At 41.2% G+C, this 21,032-nt stretch overlaps 1 protein-coding gene across 1 annotated transcript in view; it reads left to right on the plus strand.

Moving 5' to 3' along the window:
* DOK5 (docking protein 5) overlaps window positions 1-21,032 on the plus strand; it is a 154,560-nt gene that overhangs the window by 64,217 nt on the left and 69,311 nt on the right. The window contains exon 2 of the mRNA XM_062202397.1: window positions 4,165-4,272. Coding sequence (XP_062058381.1) covers window positions 4,165-4,272 — 108 coding nt within the window. The remainder of the gene's footprint in view (window positions 1-4,164; window positions 4,273-21,032) is intronic.

Consider the following 21,032-nt stretch of genomic DNA (forward strand, 5'->3'; position numbering starts at 1 on the left):
TAGTTCTATGTCTTTTTATTTTACTTATTACTTATTTTTAAAGATTTATTTGTTTATTTGAAAGTCAGAGTTCTAGAGTGAAGAAGAGACAGAGAGAGAGAGAAAGAGAGAGGTTTTCCATCTGCTAGTTCACTCCCCAATTGGCTGCAATGGCCAGAGCTGTGCCCATCTAAAGCCAGGAGCTCCTTCTGGGTCTCCCATGTGGGTGTGGGGGCCCAAGGACTTGGACCATCCTCTACTGCTTTCCCAGGCCATAGCAGAGAGCTGGATCGGAAGTGGAGCAGCCAGGACTTGAACTGGCGTCCATATGGGATGCTGGCACTGCCAGCGGTGGCTTTACCCACTATGCCACAGCGCCAGCCCCATTCTATGTCTTTTTAAAAATTTAATTAAGCATTTTATTCTGAGCTAATTGTAGATTCACATTCAGTTGTGAGAAATATTATACAAAGATCTGATACCCTTTACTCAATTTCTCTGGTAGTGAAGTCTTCCAAAACTATAATAACAGTGTCATAATCAAAACACTGTCATTAATACCTGATGCTCACATGTCTCATCTGTTTTCCAATTCTATAGTTTTGTCATGTCAAGAATGGTATCTAAATGCAATTGTATTGTGTGTAGACTGTTAGGTTTGGCTCTCTTAATTTTTAGTTACACTTAACATAGTTCTCTGGAGATTCGCTCATCTTTTCATTGTGAAGTACTATTCCATGGCATAGTACTTAATTTAACCCTTCGCCTACTGAGAGACACATGATTGTTTCAGGTTTGGACTATTATGAATAATAACTTTTTAAAAAATATTTATTTATTTGAAAGCAGAGTTACAGAGAAAGAGAAGGGGAAAGAGAGAGAGAGAGGTCTCCTATTTGCTAGTTCACTCCCCATGTAGGTGCAATGGCCAAGTCTAGGCCAGGCAGAATCCAGGAGCCAGGAGCTTCTTCTGAGTCTCCCATGTAGGTGCAGGGGTCCAAGCACTTGGGCCATTCTTCCACTGCTTTCCCAGGCACATTAGCTGGGAGCTGGATTGGAAATGGAACAGCCAGGACTCAGACTGGTGCCCATATGGGATGCCAGTGTTGCAAGCAGTGGCTTTACCTGCTGAGCCACAGTGTTGGCCCCATGAATAGTAACTTTCCTACCAACTTTTTTGGTGGGGGTATAGGTTTGCATTTCTGTGGGATAATTTCTAAATATGCAACTGCTAGTCACAGGTAGCATGTTGGGATCTAAAGAAACTGCCACCTGCTTTTCATAGTGGTTGTGCCATTTTGTTTTGCTAGTAGCCATGTATGAAGCATCCAGTTTTTCCATATTGTTGTCTGCCTTTGGTGTTGGTATTATTACTGTTATTGGACTTGTAGATGTGTAGTGGCACCCCATGTGGTTTTAACTTACAGCTCCCTTGTTGTTATGATGTGAACACCGTTTCATGTGCCCTGGGCCATGTGTATATCCTCTCTGGTGGAATATCTGTCCATGTCTTTTCCACATTTTGTACTGGGCTTGTTTGATTTTTCACTTTGAGATTTCAGACTTCTTTATCTACTGCAGATATGCGCCCTGGGTCAGATTTGTGCTTTGCAAATGGTTCCTTCTAGGCTCTCTCTTCTCTTTTCATTTTCTTAACAGGCATTTTCCACACAGTAAAAGTTTTTAAATTTGATGAGGCCCAATTTATCTAGTTTTCTTTTTTATAGATTGCGCTTTTGGCAAAGGCGAAGAAATTGCTGTCTTGATCTTGAGCATCTTTTTCATTTTTTGCTACAAGTTATTTAGGTTTATTTTGTATTAAAGTCTATTTTGGTTAAATTTTACATAAAGTGGGTGTTTTAGTGTTTATATAAAGTTGCTTTGTTTTGTATTTTTTGCATAGGGATATCCAATTGCCCCAGCACTGTTTGTTGACAAGGTGACTCTTCCTTCATTGAATTGCTTGTGTACCTTTGTAAATGTTCCCTTGGTAGATTCAATGATTGTGCAATAGAATTGACTTTAATTATACTAATACCTCTGGGTATTTAAGAAATAACGTTCTCTTTCATTTAATTTATAGCATTAACATGTATTAACAAAACAAACAAAACCCAAAGCCTAGTCTCCTGACTCAGAGAAAACAGTATTAACATTTTGCTGTTTTCTTTGTCTTTTCCATGTGTTTGAAATATAGTACAGGACAAGAGATAAAAAAAAATTATATTCGGCCTTTCCTCCCAGCATAACATATTATTAATGCTTGCCTGTGTATTTATCAATTTCTTCTGAAATACTATAGATGTAATCTATTATGTATCTTATATACTTCCTATGACTATTTGCATATGACTGTTATTTCTAGATTACATCATGCTATATGTTATATATTATATATGTTATATATCTGCATATATTATAGATATATGTTAGATGCATACTTTAGATATAACATGTACTGCATATTTACTATATGTGTACCATATTTATTCAAAATAATAACAACCTCTATTATAATTATGCCATCAATCTTTATTGTTGGAGATTGAGTAGTTTCTAATTTTAGCTAACATAAATAATACTGTTAACATTTTGTTTTATGTTCAACAGTATCAGACACATCTCTTTTCCACTGTAGTCAGAATATAGTGGATTTCGTTTTCTCTTTAGCATCCCAAACAAGGAAATTAATGTTATATTCATATAATCAGGGCAGAAGAGTAAAATGAAATATACCAAACATTGTAACAGCTAGTAGCAAACCTGAATTCCTCACTCACTTGCCAGATACTAATAGAACTGTAAGATTTTAAATTAACTGTGGTTTTGTTAATGACCAGTGTTTTATGTTGACTATATTTTATTTCTTTTTATTACCTCAGAGGTTCTTAAACCTTATATTGCATAAAATTTATTTATAGGCTGAATACACAAACCACATATACACGATATTTTGAATCTGATTTAAGGATCAAGGATAATCGTGTCTGAACAGTATTCACCCACCTGTTATTGAATAGAATAGAGTATTCTTTCGTCATTGCTTTTTGGGTTTGTTGTGGGGCTGGGTTCCTAATCTTTTCAGATCATTTGTTGTCATTTGCTTTTAGCAGTCACAGGCATATTATAATAGTGCCACTCAGATCTTTACCATCTGTGAATATTATCATGATTTGAACCCTTGTCAGTTTTTAGGCTTTCAAAACAACTCATTTGATTTTTCTTTTGGACAGTGCTGCTCTCCATGTGCTCATTTTTTGTGTTTCTCTCTTTGGCATTATTAATCCTTTAATGCACTCATTTAGTTTATGTTGATTATTCCATCAGCACAGTTTTGGTTATTTGAATCAGATCTACATTCAGCCTCGCTCAGCTAAAAGTCATAGAGATGGTGACGGTGGTGGCTTACTGGGAGTGCAGGAGATGTCCAGGAAGCCTGGAGGAAGGGCTGGATCTCAACGTTGGGAACTGAAAGATGGACAAAGACTGAACAGTCTCCCCCACCTAGAGCAGAGATGCTGTAGTTCTCTGTGGCAATTTCCACGTTTTATCTCCCTTGCAGAGAATTCAACACCATAGCCAACCTCGGTTTATAACCTCCAGTGTTGACTTCCCAGCTCAGGCTGCCACTCTGGCAACACACTTCAAGCCTCTGGGTTGAATTTCCCATCAAGGATCTGGTTGGTGCGGCTCAGCCAGTTATTTGCTAGTCTTGTGTTGGCCCAACTCTTCACCATCAGTTGTGAGAATGTCACATGGCACACATTGGCTGTCTCATTCTGTGATTGGCAGTGAGATTTTAAGCATAACAAGTTCATGATTTTCAGATTAAATTGCATTGGAAATTGGAGTATGTGCCATGAAGGCCTATGCCATTTGAACTGATTTTTATCTCTGGGACATTTTCTGAAATGTGCCTAGTGATGTTCTTATCAAAACATGAAGAAATTCACCTTCACATACGTAGTTTCTTTTTATTCTAGTAATTGTCTGAACGACAACATAATATGCCCATTGTGGAAACAATTTTGGTTTTTCAAATTTTATTTTCCCAAAGTAGCATCACACTTCTGGCTTGTGAATATATTGCAGGTGAAAACATCAAAAAGAAAACATTTAAATGCAAATATCAGACATAGCAGAGTCATTGGAAATGCTAAGCTCAGCCTTTGTATTTCCTTCCAGATTTATCAGCGATGCTGGTTGGTATTCAAGAAAGCTTCAAGCAAGGGTCCAAAAAGACTGGAGAAATTTTCTGATGAACGTGCTGCCTATTTTAGGTGTTATCATAAGGTAAGACTCGATTGTGGTAGCTTTCCAGAAATCTTTTTATAAGGTGGTAATTTAGACTCACAAGACCAAAATCTTTTGCTTACTTAACAAAGGTATGAATTATACTTTTTCCAAGGACAAAACACATCTGCAAAGTAGCATCTGCTTGTTATTTAAACTGATTAACTTAGGTAAAGCCATTCTTCTGGTTCCCTGTTACTTGCTGCTGCTTTCTAAGCTAACAGAGAAAGTACCGTGTTGTCGTTGTGTGCCTTTTCTATTTGAGTGTAGTAGCCCTACTGCCAACACAGAAGGCTCTTAAAGGTAAAGATTGGATCTCCTTGTATCCAGACAGCGTCAGATACAGAAGAGATGGTGACTGAAGCCTTGGGAAATGTGAGTGGCAGTGGGGGTCAGGGTGGGCCGAAAGCAGGTGATCCGTGGAAGTGGAGAAAGTTCTCCCCATTCGCTGACTTCCTTAAGTTTGGTGACTAACTTTTTTCAGACTCACAGATTTTTAGTAGTAATGAGGCTTCCTTGCTAACAATAATAATTATATGATAAAATACATCATTCAGGAGTAGAAAATTAAAGTAGATTGGAGATCTCTCTATCATTTGGATTCATAAATTAGGTAAGTCTTTTTATATGGCAATATTTTTTCATGTTCCCTGATAATTTGCAGCCTGTGTTTTTTATCTTTTCATGAAAGGGTATAAAACACTTCCCAAAGGCTCCGATTTTTCCGATATTGAGAAATTACTACTCCTTTATCGATGGAGGGACTATGTTTATTTTAATGATAAATATTTTAATTTTTATTTCCCATCTTGAAGATTCTTTATTTCTCATTTAGTGAGAATTCACTGGGGTTGGGCCTCTGTGCCATTTAAAATCTTACTTGAAGGCAGTAGATCCATTAGCGGAGAAACATGGCTAAGCAGTGCAAATTCTCTGAAGGTAGCGACCCTACAACATGTTAGAAAGGCCTTCTTTGGCACCTTTGTGCAGTGAGGAAATGCAGTGGGGAAGTTGCATTCCCACTCCAGTGCCAGCAGCAGAGTGTCCTGTGCTCTACAGACACATCTGTACATTCGTGAGGAGAGAAAGCACAAGACAAGGCTTTGAGACGAGAAGAGACAGGAGTCAAGGGGAGCATCTTCTCATATTGCATTCTCCCCAGTAGTCCCTCCTGCCAAGGCCAGCCCTACTCCCAGCCTGCCTTCTCCCCATAGTAGAGACCAGGTCTCGGCTGCTCTTTATTTTCTAAATGCTAGGTTTTTCTGCTATTTCAAATAAGATTGTTTTGTCTCCCAGAAGGAGTCCTTAAGTTGCAAACCTATTACTTGGGAGCAGTGATCCATAAAAGCAGTGATAGCGGAATTTTCAGCTTTTGCAAATAAGCTTCAGCCAAACTTTCCATTTCTGTGATAGTCTAGACCACTGAGATACAATCGTTTTTGGCTAGACACGTTATGTGCCAGCTATTTCACATGTACGTAGTATCCTACCTAATGACAAGATGGCAAACAATGCTACAGGAAAGATGTGCTTACTTTTTCTTGAGAGGTCTTACCTTCAAAGGAACCTGAAAATGCCCAAGAGGGTGTTGGGCTTATCTAAGGAACAAGGACAACATTTAGGTGGCCAGAAATTACAGTTCTGCATCGACTTTTCTTTTTCTTAATGTTAAAGATTTATTTATTTATTTTCAAGATTTATTTGTTTCTGTGAAAGTCAGAATTGCAGAGAGAGGGAGAAATAGAGAAATTTTCCATCTACTGGTTCACTCCCCAAATGGCCACAATGGTTAAGGCTGGGCCATGCTGAAGCCAGGAACCAGGTCTCTCATGTGGGTGCAGGGACCCAAACCCTCGGGTTATCTTCCGCTACTTTCCCAGGCACATTAGCAGGGAACTGACTAGGACGCAGGTGTCGCAGGAGGCGGCTTTACCCGCTGTGCCACAACTCCAGCCCCATCAGCTTTTCTCTTGGGAAGCCCAGTCTGCCTATAACTTCATGATTCACCATTATATCCATGCATTGGTCACTGTATGCAGCTGTTATTTTTATTTATTTATTTATTTTTGACAGGCAGAGTGGACAGTGAGAGAGAGAGCCAGAGAGAAAGGTCTTCCTTTTTCTGTTGGTTCACCCCACATTGGCCGCTGTGGTCAGTGCACCACACTGATCTGAAGCCAGGAGCCAGGTGCTTCTCCTGGTCTTCCATGTGGGTGTAGGGCCCAAGGACTTGGGCCATCCTCCACTGTACTCCTGGGCCACAGCAGAGAGCTGGACTGGAAGAGGAGCAACTAGGACAGAATCTGGCGCTCTGACCAGGACTAGAACCCAGGGTGCCGGCGCCGCAGGCGGAGGATTAGCCTATTGAGCCATGGAGCCAGCCTATGTGCAGCTGTTAATGTTCTTCAGTGCTTTCTTGTTCTGGTAGAGTTCCAAGATCCAGAAATATCTGAATCTGTGCAGCTCCCTACACTTCCCTCTCTCTTTTCCCAACAGACCAATAGATACCTAGAAAAAGAGAAAGGGCAAGAGAAGAATATTGCTTGGGAACACATGGCAGGCTTCACTCCAGATCCTTCAGCCAAGTCCTGATAAAGGCCATGTGATCACATGACTTGGCTGTCTGTTTCCTGGCTAGCTCATCTCTGTCTCAGTCCTAGCTTACTCTGCTCCGGAGACCCTGGGCTCTGCTTTCCTTAGAAGATGCAAGCACATTCCTTTGGTTTTTACTCTTCCTTTCCCTGAATGCTTTTCCCCACATAGCTCGTTCCTTTACTCTGCTGGGGCGTCATTCAAATTCATCCTCTAAGTGAGTCTGTTCCCTGACCCCCTTACTGAAGATGGAATCCGTCTATATACCCACTTCACATAGCGCTGTAGCATTCTTTCCTATGCTGATCACTCCATACGCACCTGCTGGGTGTTTTATTCCTACCATAAAATGAAGTACAGGAGGACAGGTTTGTTGTTGTTGTTGTTGTTGTTATTGTTTGCTTCCTTTATTTTGGTAGGGGAATGGTACCTCATGAATTACCAGCAAGGAACACATAGTAGACACATTTTAAAGTATTTGCTGAAAAGCAGTGAATGTTATTAATAGAGAAACTGGGGTACAAATGGATGTTTATGTGTCCTGCTTTTATTTGCTTGCCTGAAGAAATCTACATGAAGTGTCAAACCAGGAAGAAGAATTTTGATTTGGAAGAAATGGGGTGGATGGTGGTGGAAGCAGAAAAAGCCAGGCCTGGGAGGTATAAGGAAGAGAAGCTCAAATGTAAAACCGACCTGCAGTGAGAAATTCTTCCTCGAATGTGAAATGAGTAAGGGGACGTTTAGGACAAACTTGCCCTATTTCAGACTTCTACCTGCTGGCTTTGGAATTTAATATGTAGATCTTTGGGGAATGCGGTAAGCCACATTCTCTTTCATCTATTATGATCATTAACCAAAGTTCAAAGATTAGAAGGGAAGAATTATCTACAGTAAGCCTGCAGGCCCTGATGAGTTCCTGTAGCCATTCATCCTCCTTACTCTTTTAGATCTGGTACGTTGAGTATTAATCTCTTAGGGGCATATAAAAAGCTGGAGTAATTCTGAGATATGCATTTTTTAAATCTAAATGCTCTGTAATTTATGAATCTTGATAATAAAACACTGGGGTTATAAGTAGCAAACTGTGACCAGATTTCAGAGTTTAATAAAAATAAAACAATTTCCAAGAGAAATGAGGGAATGTACATTATGGTGTTTGATCAACACAGGGATGGAATATATGGACATATCCCTCCTGTAGGAAGCCTAGGGCATTTATAAGAACACATATAATAATATTTTAAAAGATATTATTAAGGAGAAAATGCCAATTTTCCATACATGAATGATTTTAGAAGTTTTAACATGAGAACTTGGCTGTCGAATTTTAAAACTTGGGCTATTTCTCACTGAAAATGTAGCTAAAGGTGCTCTCATGCAAAAAGTGGGAAATAAATACATGAATAATGCACATATGGAACAATTCATTTTTCATTTCTTTGCTTCTTCCGTGAAGCGCCCCCAAGCACCCAGAGCTGTCAGAGATGGCTGTGAATTTGATTAACTGTAATTGCAACAACATTAAGACTCCACTGGCTTTAAATATAGTGCCTGACTTTCTCGCTCAATGCAAGTTCCCTGTTTCCATTCAGGAAAGAAAAGTTGCTCACCCTACTCGGTAGGGGTTCAGAGTTTGCACACATAGTTTTACCTTCTCCACATGAGTGACAATCGGGAGGAAATCCAAGTGGAAGGAAAGCCATCCACTGCCTTTGAGACCAAGGCCAGTGGTGAGGAGGGATGGGTACCGGTCCTGGATTTGGGAAGCCTGGGTCTAATCCTGGCTTTACCACTGTGTGTCTCTGGCAAGTTGCTGCTGTCTGTGTAAAGGTGACCCCTGAGGCAAGGCCCACATTGTCTTTCCCTATCATCACACACAGCTGAAATGCAGGATTCAGTTCACTTTGGACCAGGTGCACAATTCCAGCAAATCCTGAGTATAGCATTTTGCAAAATGTGTACTAGAGAGTGGCAAAAGAGACTTTCAGGATTAACAGTGTTGAGTGGGCAAAGACATCTGGGACCTGCGGCTTTTCTATGCCCTTGAAGGTCCACTGTCCACTGTGGCTTTTCTATGCCCTTGGAGGATCACCGTCCACTGTGGCTTTTCTATGCCCTTGGAGGTCCACCATCCACTGCGGCTTCCTGGGCTCTGACAAATCCTGAAGTGAGGAAGCCTGAGTTCCAGAAGCAGGTTGCATCATGGACTTGTTTATTATTTAATATCTTGTCCCATAGAACAAATAAATTGAATTCTAAAGAGCACAGTTTTGGATACATTCCTTTGGGTGTTACCTTATTTATTAACGGTCTACTTGGCCCATTGTTGTTTAAGCATGGTGGTTCCCACTTCCTTGAAATCCTACAGTGCACCTGTGGACAACATGATCAAGTGTTTGTGAATGTGTTTGAGAAATGAAAGGCCCTTCTGACCGCAGGGAATAATTGCCGTTGTTATTCTTGTTGTTTTGCCAGGCTTGTTCTGTCATTTTATCTTTCCTTGGTGACCAGGTCACTCTTTTTTTTTTTTTTTTAATATTTATGTGATTTATTTGAAAGAGTTACAGACAGAAGTAGAGACAGAGAGAGAGAGGTCTTCCATCCACTGTTCACTCCCCAGATGGCCATAATGGCCGGAGCTTCACCATTCTGAAGCCAGGAGCCAGGAGCTTCTTCCAGGTATCCCACATGGGTGCAGTCCTTGGGCCATCCTCTACTGCTTTCCAAGGCCAGAGCAGAGAGCTGGATCTGGAAGAAGGGCAGCCGGGACTTGAACAGGTGCCCATATGGGATGCTGGCACTTTAGGCCAGGGCTTTAACCCACTGTGCCACAGCGCTGGCCCCCAGGTCACTCTTGAATGTCCTTAGCTCAGTGCCAGACGTTGTTCTTGGATTCTGCAAAAAACAGGATTTCAAGTTCTGTACAGTGAAGAAATATAACAAAAATTGTTTCTCTGGAGTTTCTGTCAACTTACGTGCATTTGTGTGCATGTGCGCATGCCTGGGTGTATCACAATTTTTTCTATACTAATGACTTTTTACTCAGTTTCTCTCTCTTGTAAATCATTTTCTCTTCTGACGTGGCTGTCTGCAGTATGTCTTTTAAGATCTGAAAACATATATAGCTGATGCTTCTTTCAGCATTCTAATACCTGCTTTGGAGTCACCCCTCTTGCACAAGAAACTATCCACCAGGCCATGCTCTCGAAGTTTCCTTAACATATACTGAAGTGGATAGGACTTTTACATCTCCAAGAGTTAAATTAGAATACACTGTGCTGAATGTACTGTGGTAAATGCTTGCCCACCCACGTTTCTAAGACATACGTGGGGTGGACAGAATGGGCTGGTCCTGGCAGTTAGTCTAATCTAATTAGACAAATTAGGAGCAATTAGTCTAATCTAATTAGTCTGATCTTTTACTAGTCTAGAAGGTGCAGATATGTGCCAGAGTGTCAAAGCCTCCTAAGATATGTTCAAAACTGAATTAACTTTCCTCCCCAGGCTTGGTTCCTTTCTGTGGTTCTCTGTCTCATTGAATGGCACCAAATTCCATTCTGTTACCCATGGCAGAAGCCAACGAATGGCCCTTGATTTACCCTCCCATATCCAATTCGTCACTAGGTTTGCAAATACTCTTCCCCTGCATAGATTCTCTTCCTTTCCTGGTCCAGGGAGCAAATGTTTATCCATCTCTCAAAATCTCTCCTTTGCCTTTGCCTCTCCTGAGTTACTCCTCCTGACCCACCTGAGTTACTTCTTCTACAGGGCCCCTGCTGCATGGATGGTCCTATGACTTCTGTTCTTGGTGATGGCTGGTGCTGTCTGGCTGGTAATGATTGCTTAGTCGGACCCAATGGATGTGTGATTTTTATTTTTAAATGCTTATTTATTCATTTTTGTTTATGCAAAAGCTAGAGTGACAGAGAAAGAGATCTTCCATCCAGTAGTTCACTCCCCAAATGCCTGCCACAGACAGGGCTGCATCAAGTTGAAGACCAGAGCCAGGAATTCTATTCAGGTCTCCTACATAGGTGGTAGGGACTCACTGCTTGCCTCCCGGGCATATTAGCAGGAAACTGAATTGGAGGCAGAGGCAAAATCGAACTTGATCTCAGGCACTCCAGTATGCGATGTGGGTGTCCCATGTGGTGGCTTACCCCACTGTACTGCAATGCCCATCTCACATATCTGAATTTTAGTTGGGCATAAGGCTCCCCAAAGTGAATACTCTGTGCAGAAAACTGTGACCAAGCGTGGTCATGATCTAGTGGAAATACTTCCAACTTTTCCCCAGTCAGTAAGATGCTGGCTGTAGGTGTGTCATAAGTTGCTTTATTTGTGTTGAGGAATGTTCCATCTATACCCAATTAACTTAAGGTTTTCATCATGAAGGCGTATTGCTTTTTCTGCATCTATTGAGAGAACCATTTGGTTTTTGTTCTTCAGTTTGTTAATGTGATGTATCACATTGATTGATTTGCAAACATTGAACCATCCCTGCATACCAGGGCTAAATCTAACTTAGTCAAGGTGAATGATCATTCTGATGTGCTGTTGGATTCAATTAGCTAATATTTTGTTGAAGATTTTTGCATCTTTGGTTCTCTTTCTCTATTGTTATCTTTTTCAGGTTTAGGGATTAAGATGATGCTGGCTTCACAGAAGGAATTTGGGAGGATTTGCTTCCTTTAAGTTGTTTTGAATAGCTTGAGAATTGGTGAAAGTTCTTTTAAATGTCTTATAGAATTCAGTAGTGAAGTCATCCAGTCCCTGGGCTTTTCTTTTTTGGGAGGGTTTTTCTTACTGATTCAATCTCTATCTTGGTAATAGTCTGTTTAGGCTTTCTATGTCTCCATGACTCAATTTTGTTTATTTTTTCAAAAAACACTTTTTTTATTTCACTGAGCTTTTGTGTTTTTTTGGTTTCAATTTTATTTATTTCTTCTCTTATTTTAATTATTTCTTTCCTTCTACTAATTTTGGGCTTGGTTTGTTGTTTTTCTAGATCCTTGAGGTGCACTGGCAACTCATTTATTTGGTGCCTTTCCAATTTCTTGATATAGGCACCAATTGCTATAAACTTCTCTTAACACCACTTTTGCTGTATTCTATAAGTTTTGGTATGTTGTATTGTGATGTTCATTAGTTTCCAGAAATTTTTTGAATTCTCTTTGCATTTCTTCTGTGACCCAGTGTTCATTCATGATCATGTTGCTCACCCTCCATGTGTTTGCATATGTTCTCGAAATTCTTGAGTTGTCAGTTTCTAGCTATATTCCATTGTGGTCAGAAAAGATGCATGGTATGTTTTCAGTTTTGTTGAATTTGCTGAGACTTGCTTTATGGCCTACCATATGGTCTATCCTAGAGAAAGTTCTGTGTACTGATGAAAAGAATATATTTTCTGCAACCATGGGATTAAAGATTCTATAGATATCAGTTAGTTCCACTTGATCCATAGTGTCAGTTAGCTCTGTTATGTTTCTTTGTTGCTTTTCTGTCTAGTTGATCTGTCCATTCATGAAAATGGCATGTTGAAGTCCCCCATTAGTATTGTACTGGAGTCTGTGTCTCCCTTTAGATCTATTAACATTTGTTTTAAATAGCCAGGTGCCCTGACATAGGATGCATATACATTTATTGTAGTTACATCTTCCTGTTGAATTGATCCCTTAGTTATTACATGCTGTTCTTCTTTGTCTCCTAAGAGTTTTTGTATTAAAATCTATTTTGTCTGATATTAGGATGGCTACACCTCTCTTTTCAGCTTTATTAGCATGGAATATCTTTTTCTACTTTTCACTTTCAGTCTGTGTGTATCTTTGTTGGTGAAGTATATTTCTTGTAGGTAGCAAACAGATGGGTCTTGTTTTTTAATCCATTCAGCCAGCCTATATCTTTTAATTGGAGAGTTTAAGCCATTTATATTTAAGGTTACTATTGATAAGTATGACTTGGCCCTGCCACATTTCCATAAGTATTCCTATTGTTTCCTTTGGAGTTCCTTTGTACTTTTACTGGGAGATTTTCTGCTTTCACATTCTTTAATAATGATGACTGTCTTTCTGTGTCTCTGTATGTAGCATATCCTCAAGCATCTTTTTGTAAGGCTGGGTGAATGGTGACAATTTTTTTCAATTTCTGTTATGGAAGATCTTTATTTCACCTTTGTGCATAAAGGAGAACTTGCAGGGTATAGTATTTTGGGTTGACAATTTTTTTCTATTAAGATTTGGACTGTGTCTCTCCATTCTTTCCTAGCCTGCAGGGTTTCTGATAAGTCATCTGAGAATCTAGTTGGAGATCCTCTGAAAATAATCTGGCATTTCTCTTGATACACACTTTAAAATCTTTTCTTTATGTTTTACTGTTGAAAATTTGACTACAGTGTGTCATGGTGAAGATCTTTTCTGGTCATGTCTATAAGGAGTTCTTTGTGCCTCCTGAACTTGGATATCCCTTTCTTTCTCCAAATTAGAGAAGCTTTATGCAATCATTTCAATGAATGGGCCTTGTAATCCATTATCTTTCTATAGCTTCAGGAACTCCTAAGAACATATGTTGGGTCATTTGATAGTATCCCATAAATCTTCATCACTCTTTTTAAATTTTCTATTTTTTTTTCATCTGAGTGAAAAATTTATCTTTTAGCTTAGATATTATTTTTTTCTGCCTCACCAAGTCTGTTCTTAAGGCTTTCCTCTGTATTTTTTGACATATTGAATCCTTCATTTCTAATATTTCATCTTAATTTCTTTTCAAAATCTCAGCTTCATTGGAAAATTTTTCATTCACGTAATGTATGAATTTCTTTAATTCATGAATTTGCCTCTCATTGCTTCTGAGTAATCCTATGAATAATCTTTTGGATTCCATTTCAGGCATTTTATCAATCTCTTCATCTTCACACTCCAATATTGAGGTGTTATTGTGTTACTTTAGGAGGTCATGTTGTCTTTCTTATTATTGTTTCTCAAATTTCTGTGTTTATTTTTAGGCATTTGTGGAGATACTTGTTGGTTTTTTCCTCTGATAGCTTTTATCTTTGAACTATGGCTCTGTGGCTTAGCATAGTGTCTGCTCTTTCAGTGAATACCCAGAGGTGTGTGCTGGGTATGGACAGTGAGCTCTGGTCAGTGCTCCAGGGTGGGGTGAGTATCCAGGGCAGCACCTGAGTTGAACATGGTAGATCCCTCTAATCTCTGCAGGGGTAGGGCATGATCTGCTGATGTAATCATATCCTCACATCTTCTCTTCCAAGGTGATAAGTGCCTGGGTGTTAGCTCATAGTTGGCGCAATACTCATCCATGCTGCCATTTGAACCACACAAAGGATCTGTTGAGCCATCAGTGTGAACATGGATCCCATTGCAATGACTCAACCTAGGCAATCAGGGAGTTCTTACCTTAAAGAGCTATTCACATTGATTCCCCAGAGACCCAGCTATACTGCGCCCTCTTGTGCAGTCACAGAGTTCCCATAGTCTCAGCACACAAGGCTGCCAGTCATGGGGTGCAGAGGATCTGCTCTATCCCACTAGCCTGTCCTGTGCACAGAGAGGCTGAGATGGTCCCAAAGCCAGCTGCCTGTGGGTGCTCTGCTTAGGCAGTTTGAGCCCTGGAGCCTATGATATGTTGAAAGACTGGAGGCATTTCATAGTACTATGTGGGTGCCCAGTCTCTGTCAATCCTCCTACCCAGTGTCAAAGTCAGTGGGGAACATGGACTTTTCCCTCTGGTAGAATCCCTGGATTACACACATGCACAAGAGCCGCTGGCTGCAGCCTGTACTCATTTCACAATGTTGCCTTCTCCCCGCCAGTTGCTGGGTGCATACACCTGAGCTGTTGCCAGTGCTACTGATGAGAAGATAGCATCTTGTCCTGGGTGCACACACAAGACCTTCCACAGCTGCTGCTGTGTCCCAGAATAGCACCTGCCCTCTCTAAGCTGGTTGCCAGGGGGATAGGGAAAGAGAAACGCTCCCCCCGCCCCACTTTTTCACTCGGTTAGCAGGCATCCTATTCCTCTTATGGCTCCAGACCAGACTCATGCCAAGCTCTTCCTCTGGCTATATCGCCAGTGGCATGGGCTACTCAGTCTGTTCTCGCCTCGCTCTCCGAAGCTGGCGCTTTCTCTGCCTCTCGGATGCTGGGATCCTGTGTTCTTTCTGAGATCGTGTTGCACAACTGCACCTTCCACACTGATCCACAGTGTCACTCTTCCCCATGTAGAATTTTTATTGCTGTTTTCTAACTCTCCCCTGAGGATGGACTTCCTCCACTTTTTTTTTTTTACTATTTCTCTTTTTCTTTATTAATTTAATTTTTAAAGATGTATTTATTTATTTGAAATACATCATTAGAGATAGAGACACAGAGGCAGTGAGAGGGAGGGAGGGAGGGAGGGAGGGATCGATCAATCTTCCATCTGCTGGTTCAATCTCCAAATGGCTGCAACAGCTGGAGCTAGGCTGGTCTGAAGCCAGGAGCCAGGAGCTTCTTCTGAGTCTCCCACATGGATTCAGGGGCCCAAGAACTTGGGCCATCTTCTACTGCTTTCCCAGGCCATAGCAGAGAGCTGGATCAGAAGTGGAACAGCTGGGTCTCAAACCAATGCCCATTTGGGATGCTTGCAGTGCAGATGGTGGCTTTACCCACTATGGCATGTGCCAGCCCCCCCTTTTTTTAACTCTTTACCCCAGCCTAGAGCAATATGCCCTTCCCTAATTTGCCATATTGTAATCCTCATTATGCAGTTTCCCTCTTCCTTACACATTTTGATGATTGTATTGCTTTAAAGAAATGTTCTACTGATTACATGTGTGACATCCAGTAATATACACAAAGGTAGTGCCCTTCCCCATCTAAGTGGAGAATTGTTTCTTGAGGTCAGTCTCACATATTGGAGACTGTATGCTTCTTTGTTGGGTAGCATCCCTTCTCTCTGGCCTACTTTGTCAGCTCTTCTTCGTTTTCCCATTGTCCAATTCCATGTTATTGTTTCCAATAGAAATGTGGGCCCACTGCTGTCATACACCCTATTTTTTTTTTAAAAGAGAACAGGAAATTCAGAATTTTGAGTTGAAACTTCTCATATTTAAGTATGTTTTTACTACTATATGGGCCAAATTGAATATTTCTTGTCTGCATTGTCCTGTAAGCTGATTTCTTCTCTTTCTTTCTTTCTTTCTTTCTTCTGTTTTATAGCTCTTATTTACCTCTTGAACTAATAATAGAAATAGGACAGTGATCATCTTGCTAGAAGATAACACGTAACACTATATTTGGTGGGTCTACTATTTTAATGTTTCAAAAAACTCTTAAAGAACTGAAATTAGAAGGTAATGCAAATTTCCCCAAACTTTTTGAGGTTCCCTGTATGTGTAAATTATAAGCAAAACTGCCACAAATACTTCATTATAATGAACTTAGCTTTTTTTTTCTTTCAGTTATTCATCTACATTTACTAATATACATTCATTGTGATGAGAAACATCACAAACGTTTCAGCTACACTCTCAGAGGCACACAGAGTCTTCATGAAGTATTATTTTCATTAAAACACCATTAAGACTGCCAAGGGTGAATTTGTTCTCTGTGTCTCTTCTACAAGAGTGCCCTGATTGTGATTGCAAAGTTGCAGATTTTTCTAAGCCAGAATGACAGGTTTCAAGGAAGACAAAGAGGAAAATCAAGGAGAAAGTGTAAGTCTACCATGCAGCATGCCCACGACTGCAGAAGGGCGTCAGTCCCATGTCACACCATGTGCTGCGTCAGAAGTCATGAGCATTGAGCCTGTGTCCCCTGTGAGCGGCAAGTACAAGATACCCTCAAAGCTGTGCCTCTGCAGGTTCTGTTGTTCTTGTTGTTTTTGAGGCTTCTGGTCACCCTTGGAATTATGTCAGGACGCCGGCTATTATCACGGACTCCAAGACCTTGCACGATTCGGCTCCAGCTTATATCTCAAGCTACCCTGTGCCACCGCCACCCTGCTGTAGTGGATTTCACCAGCTTGGCTCCCTGCAGAGCCTTTGCACTGCTTCTGCTTTGTTGTGTCGTGCTTTCCCCTAGGGTTTCTTCTCTTCCTTCAGATACTGACTCCAATGTCATCGCCTCACACAGACCTTACTTGAACATTCCATGCAGCTCCCACTCACATTTCTCTAGTATCTCAGATTCACAGGATTTATAACAAAGCAATAATGTCTTTTACTTGTGTGTGGTGTTTACTGCCAGTAGACAGCGAGCCCCAAGAGACCAGAGATGCTGCATTGTGTGCCCAGCTCTGGGATCCCAGAATCTTGGTTGGTGTGGAATGTAATGAGTTTTCATGAACTGTTGGTTAAGTCTGTGGTCAGGGGAGAAAACTGTACCACTGGTTCTGGGTCTGGAAGAAACCGTAGGCTAATAGGCTAATTTCTGGAAGAAATCATAGGCTAATAATCATAAGCCAAAAGGGTTGCTGCTCAGAAAGTCGTTGTCAATAGAGGATGGAAATTTACATACTTCATTAGAATTTTTTTCATATTTCATTTTCATTTTCCACATTGATGGGAAACAAGGTTTCTAACACAAAGTCTGTTATAGTGAACTGTGCATCTATCTTTATTGCTTAAGCGAATGTTTTTGGATGGAGGAGTCTTAAAAGTGAGACTATCTATAGCTACTGCTAGAACAGTGGTACAGAATCATATACTCACTGACAAACTATGAAAATGGCCCTCAGGCCAGATTCCATGCTATGCATTTCAGATGTAAACTTTTCAGTGTATACGGTTTTTAAGGAAGACACAGTGAGCCAGTGGATTTCAGGCCTTGCACTGTGCAAATAAAGATATACTCCTCAGGGAGACAGTGTAGATTTATCACTCAGACAGGCACTGGTCCAGTTTATTTTCAGTGACCAAGGCCATGTGGCTACTTCTGGAAAGAACGCAGCCATCTATTACAGCGGTTGGGGTGTAAGTGTCTAGACTGCTTCTTTCTTAAGAAATATTTATAGGATGTTGACTTGGACTGCTTTGTCCCAGGGTCCTGAGGGGCACTTGGATGTCAAGTTCTTGTGTTCCGACTTTTGTTTAGAATTGAGTATGTCTCTCTTTATTTGCCTGCCCCTCCATCCTGACACTTTTTAAACCGTTGGTGCTTTTTTTTTTCTTTTTTAAGATTCACCCATTTATTTGAAGGGCAGAGTTACAGAGAGGCAGTGGCAGTGGCAGAGGCAGAGAGAGAGAGAGAGAGAGAGAGAGAGGTCTTCCATCTGCTGGTTCACTCCCCAGATGGCCACAATGGCCAGAGTTGGGCCGATTGAAGCCAGGAGCCAGAAGCTTCTTCTGGGTCTCCCATGTGGATGCAGGGTTCCAAAGTCTTGCACCATCCTCCACTGTTTTCCCAAGTCATAGCAGAGAGCTGGACCGGCAGTGGAACAGCTGGGACTCGAACCAGTGCCCATATGGGATGCTGGCATTGCAGGCGGTAGCCTCACCTGCTACATCACAGTGCCAGCCCCACCATTTATGTTTTTAAAGAAAACTAACATGAGAAAGTTAAAGGTTTTGGAACATATTAAATAAAGTCTTTGGAAATTTTTAATCGAAATTTTTATTAGAGTACATCAAACATTAGGTAACATTGTTATTCTGTAATTTAATTGATTGTTTATTGCTACATCAGATAATATTGTGGACCCAGAAGTGGATTGTGTTTATATTATTTTTATTTCCAAAGACAACATATGAAAGTTAGAGGGGCTTGTGCCTATCTATTTTCAGTAGGATAATGACTTTAATTTTCTTTTTTAAGAATGAAGTAATTTGAAGCTTCTGCAGAGCTTGGCAATTTGCATATACAAAGTGAGTTGCTCACTTAATTCATTCAGTCCCACAAGGGAAAAAATAATTAGAATGCAGCCTACGAAGGCTAGGCAGAAAATTGCCTTTTAGGTAGCAGTCTCGTTTCCACTTGGTAAATATAAATAAATCATCATCTGTGAATTACCATCAGTGAAAGAAGAGGAAAAATTGGAAACCAAATTCTTGTTTTCCTAAATGGCTTTTGCCTCCACCACACATTAGAAACCTACTTAATATTCCCACTCAGTGTCCACTAATTGCATAATTTTGACAAGAATATGCAAGTTTCTCAAGGGATCGTGCTGTTTAAAAATCTGATTGTATTCCTCGTCCTTTGAGACACCAGAAGAAATTTCACCACTTTCTCCATCCAGTTACAAAATAATCCATTTGGAAAATTGAATTGTGTAATTTGCAACTGTTTCCCAAGTTGCTAATGCAAAAACTATATCGGTAGCAAATTAAACTTTTAACGTACGGCCACTTTGTTAATCACTGACTGTTAAACATTGAGTCTGATAAAAACCATCAGTTATGGAGAATAAGACGTCTCCAGTGGCTTTAAACAGACACTGTGGCAGTCCATTGTTGGGAATTCCTAATTGGACGGCATACTTACAGGTCTGTCAGAAATTTAGGAGACTTGTGAGTAGTTCTTTCCTCCGATGGAACCACCTAGTACTTTGTGTATTGGGTACTTAGCAAGCAGGACTTGTTTGGTAAGTTAAGTCCCTCTCTGCCCTCTCACTCCTCCCAATTCTAAGCCAAGTGGAAGTTTCAGTACTATATTGCTGTGTTGTCACCTGGACTCTCCATGCTTCATCTTTTGCTCTCAAGTCCTATTCCCATGCTCTCCAGGGTTAAGGCCAAGTCCACCGCACTCAGCGCAACTTCAGGAGGCCCCACACTTAGCAATTCCTTAAGAATGCCACTTGTGGTTTCATGATGCAGCAGCTCTGTCCACTGTCTACTCTCTGTTCACTGTCTGCTCAGCACTGCTGACAGTCTAGTTGTGAGGCTGCCTTGTGCGTGGTAGGATCTGCAGCCACATCCCTGGCTTCCACCCTCTTGATGCTGGTGGCACTCTTTCATTTTGACAACCACAAATGTCTTCAGACATTGCCAAATGTCTTGGGTGGGAAGACAATGCACAGATAGGATCATCCCATTTGTCTGCTTAAGTCGTGTAATTTATCCTCATCATGTTTTGTGATTCACACTAAACTCCTTATGGCAGCAATTAGGCCCCTTAGGAACTAGCCCTGGTCCAGAAGCCCTAGCCTCATGCCTCACCATTGCTCTTCCCCTGGTTGTATCTCTCCAAACTCTGCTATTTCATGATAGGGCACATGTGGTTTCTTTAGCCTGGAGATTCCTCTTTGCCTCATGAACCCTTGCTCATCCTTTCCAACGCGTCTTTGGACTAAGGAGACCTGACTTGGGAACGGTGGCCTCCTGCCTGCACTGTATGCACTTGGTGGCCTTTGATGGTTTAGGAGAGAATGGTATGCTTCTGTGTGTTTCAGTTACTCTCTGTGCTATTTGCCAGCTGTGTGAAAAAATTAACCTCTTTAGGCCTCAACGTACTTTTTTTCCCCATGATTTATTTATTTATTTGAATGGCAGAGTTACAGAAAGAGAGAGAGACAGAGAAATCTTCTATCTGCTGGTTCACTCCCCAAATAGCCTCAAGATCTGGGCCAGGCTGAAATCAGGAGCCAGGAGCTTCCTCTGGGTCTCCCACGTGGGTGACAGGGGCACAAGCACTTGGGCCATCCTCTGCTGCTTTTCCCAGGCCATTAGCTGGGAGCTGGATCAGAAGTAGAGCAGCCGGGACACCAACTGGCACCCATACAGGATGCTGGCACTGCAAGATGGGGCCTTATGGTCTGTGGTGGAACAATGGCCCCAGTCTTCCTGCTTTTACAATGGAATGAAGATCAGCTACTGCAGGAGGCAGAGCTCCCATTTAAGCAGCACTTAATGGAAGGACCACCCTGTGGGAAGCACTGTGGCTACAGTGGTGAAGGAGGCAGATGATCCTTGGCTCTGCCGGTGGGGAAGAGACTCATACAGGAAACTTTGAAATACATGGTGTTTCAGTGTGCCCGAAATATGCCAAGGAGGAAATTAACCAAGGAGGGGGTAGTGGAAATGGAATCAGAGTGTTCCGGGTTTGAATAGAGTGATCAGCGAGGTGTCTAGGAAAATCATCTGTGAGTAGCTGCAGGTCAGGTGTGAGTGAGCCAGTGGCCTAGGTAGAAGAAGCGGCTCCAGACTAAGGAAGACCAAGTGTGCAAGTCTTCGAACA

Source organism: Lepus europaeus, chromosome 10 (assembly GCF_033115175.1).
Source record: "Lepus europaeus isolate LE1 chromosome 10, mLepTim1.pri, whole genome shotgun sequence".
In the NCBI taxonomy this organism is placed as follows: Eukaryota; Metazoa; Chordata; class Mammalia; order Lagomorpha; family Leporidae; genus Lepus; species Lepus europaeus.